This window comes from Manacus vitellinus, unplaced genomic scaffold (assembly GCF_001715985.3).
Source record: "Manacus vitellinus isolate BGI_N305 unplaced genomic scaffold, ASM171598v3 scaffold_127_pilon, whole genome shotgun sequence".
Classification (NCBI taxonomy): domain Eukaryota; kingdom Metazoa; phylum Chordata; class Aves; order Passeriformes; family Pipridae; genus Manacus; species Manacus vitellinus.
In genome coordinates this window covers 80639-83537 of record NW_021938935.1, presented here as the reverse complement: position 1 = coordinate 83537, position 2899 = coordinate 80639, and the positions used below count along the sequence as shown (strand labels likewise).

Sequence of the window (2899 nt, the reverse complement as noted above, 5' to 3'; positions counted from 1 at the left end):
CCCCCGTGCTGCTGAGCCCTCCCAAAACGGCCAGGAACTGGAGGGAATTGGTGCCTGAGTGGCTCTGGAAAACTGATTTACCTCTATTGGGAACGCCCCAGCGTTCCCGGGAAGGGGCTCAGGAGTGTGACTTGCAGGTTAAGTGTTCCCAGGCAGGACACAGTTCCCTCTGTCCCATCCCCATATCCCTGAGTTGTCCCATGCCATATCCCGGGTTATCCCCCCCATATCCTTGAGTTATCCCACCCCATATCCTGGGTTATCCCCCCATATCTCAGGTTATCCCACCCCATATACCGAGTTGTCCCACCACATATCCTGGGTTATCCCCCCATATACCAAGTTATCCCACCCCATATCCCAGGTTATCCCACCCCATATCCTGGGTTATCCCCCCATATACCAAGTTATCCCACCCCATATCCCAGGTTATCCCACCCCATATCCTGGGTTATCCCACCCTATATCCCGAGTTATCCCACCCTATATCCCGAGTTATCCCCCCCATATCCTGAGTTATCCCACCCCTTATCCTTGAGTTATTCCACCCCATATCCCTGATTTATCCCCCCCCATCCCGGCTTATCCCCCTCTCTCCCGGGCTCTCGCTGTTTCCCCGCAGGCTCTGGGCGGGGGGTACCTGCACTGGGGCCACTTTGAGATGATCCGCCTGACCATCGGGCGCCACATCGACCCCAAGTCCATGTTCGCCGTGTGGCGCGTGCCCGCCCCGTACAAGCCGGTGACCCGGAAGAGCCTGGGCCACCGGATGGGCGGCGGGAAGGGCCCCATCGACCACTACGTGACGGCCGTGCGCAGCGGCAGGCTCATCGTTGAGGTGGGCGGCCACTGCCACTTCGGCCAGGTCCGGCCTTTCCTCGCCCAGGTGGCCCAAAAACTGCCCTTCCCGGCCGTGCCCGTGAGCCGGGAGAGCCTGCAGGAGATGCGCCGGGAGGAGGAGGAGAAGAGGCTCAACAACCAGAACCCCTGGACTTTCGAGCGCATCATCACCTCCAACATGCTGGGCATGAGGAAGTACCTGAGCCCCTACGACCTGCGGCTCCAGGGCCGCTACTGGGGCAAGTTCTTCCTCAGACACAGGGTGTGAGGGGCGCGGGCGGCATTCCCACGGGATTAAAGCAGCACGCCGGAGCCTGCGCTGGCGTTTGGAGGTGGGAATGCCAGGCTGGGAGCGTCCCGGGGGGACACGTGGGGTGGAGGCGCAAGGCAGAGCCCGGCTGAGCTCATGGAGGTGGAATTGTGGAGCTGGGAGCATCCTGGGGGATTTGAGGCGTGAGGCTCTTTGTCCTGGAATCATGGAACTGAGGGATACGTGGATCCAGGCTGAGGATGGACGAGCTCTTTATCCTGAAGTGGGGTTTGGAGCTGGGAGCATCCCAGGGGATCCACGGATCAGGGTTTGAGGCGTGAGGCTCTTTGTCCTGAGCTGGAATTGTGGAACTGAGGGATACGTGGATCCAGGCTGAGGATGGATGACTCTTCATCCTGAAGTGGGTCTGGGAGTCAGGAGCATCCCAGGGGATAAATGGATCAGGGTTTGAGGCACGAGGCAGAGCGTGGGTGAGCTCTATCCTGAAGTGGGTTTTGGAGCTGGAAACGTGGGACTGGGAGCATCCTGGGGCATAAATGAATCAGGGATTGAGCCACAAGGCAGAGTGGGGGTGAATTCTTTATCCTGAAGTGGGTTTTGGAGCTGGAAACATGGGATTGGGAGCATCCTGGGGAATCCATGGATCAGGGTTTGAGGCACAAGGCAAAGGATGGATGGGCTTTGCCCTGAAGTGGGTTATGGAGCTGGAAACCAGGAGCTGGGAGCATCCCAGGGAATAAATGGATCAGGGTTTGAGGCATGAGGTTCATTATCCTGAAGAGGGTTTTGGAGGTGGAAACATGGAGCTGGGAGCATCCTGGGGAATCCATGGATCAGGGTTTGAGGCACGAGGCAGAGTGTGGGTGAATTCTTTATCCCAAAGGGGGTTATGGAGTTGGGAGCATCCTGGGGGATAAATGGATGCCTGGGGGATAAATGGATGCCTCATGGACTGAGGGATGAGGCAAAGGATGGCTGGGCTCTATCCTGAAGTGGGTTTTGGAGGTGGAATCATGGAACTTGGAGCATCCTGGAGGATTCAGTGGTTTGAGACACAAGGCTCTTTATCCTGACATGGGTTTTGGAGCTGGAAACACAGAACTGGGACCACGCTGGGGGATAAATGGGGCGGGATTTGAGGCAGGAGGCAGAGTGTGGGTGAGCTCTTTATTGAGGAGGAAGGCTCTGGCGTGGGTGGCTGCACATCCAAGGAGCTCCGAGCGCAGGGAAGAGGCTCCTCCGGCCATCCCAGCAAGGCAGAGCCCCCGTGTGCCCCCCGGAGAGGGACACGGCCCCTCCGGCCGCTCCGTGCCACCGGCCATCACCCGAGGAGAGCAGGATGAGGAGCTGGGAACTGGGGGAGCACGGCAGGGGGGCTCCACTCCTCCAGGGATGTGTTGGGGTGTCCTCGGGGCTCCAGGGACCAGGGGCTTGGCAGGCCGGGGTCTCTCCCATGGATCATCCGGGCGGGGGGCAGGAGGGGGAAGAGCCACCTGTGACAGGGACAGGAGGTGATGCCAAGGAAAGGGATGTGGCTCCCAATCCCTCCCTGACACCCGAGGGGGTGAATCCCACCTGGATCAAACCCCACCGAGGCCCAAAGCCACTCCCCTGGGATTGGGGAAGGTGGGGACCCCCCGTGCCACCCGCTGTCCCTGTCCCGGTCACCTGGAGGGCAGCGGGATGGGGGCTCAGGCGAAGATGCTCCCGATGCTGGAGGCCAGGATGATGGCCAGGATGATGCAGCACAACATGATCATGATCTTCTTCTGCTCAGGGAGACAGGGA

General features: G+C 59.7%; 2 protein-coding genes across 2 annotated transcripts in view; one reads left to right on the top strand and one right to left on the bottom strand.

Annotated features, from left to right (window-relative positions):
- The window catches only part of MRPL16 (mitochondrial ribosomal protein L16), a 3330-nt gene extending 1463 nt beyond the window's left edge, over positions 1–1867 (top strand). Inside the window, exon 2 of the mRNA XM_029965949.1 lies at positions 540–1867. Coding sequence (XP_029821809.1) covers positions 540–1108 — 569 coding nt within the window. The 3' untranslated portion in view covers positions 1109–1867. The remainder of the gene's footprint in view (positions 1–539) is intronic.
- Positions 1868–2539: 672 nt separating this feature from the next.
- The window catches only part of LOC115308148 (syntaxin-3-like), a 7301-nt gene continuing 6941 nt past the window's right edge, over positions 2540–2899 (bottom strand). The window contains exons 8-9 of the mRNA XM_029965948.1: positions 2780–2880; positions 2540–2604 (exon numbers count right to left, since the gene is read on the bottom strand). Of these exons, the coding sequence (XP_029821808.1) occupies positions 2803–2880 (78 nt within the window). The 3' untranslated portion in view covers positions 2540–2604; positions 2780–2802. The remainder of the gene's footprint in view (positions 2605–2779; positions 2881–2899) is intronic.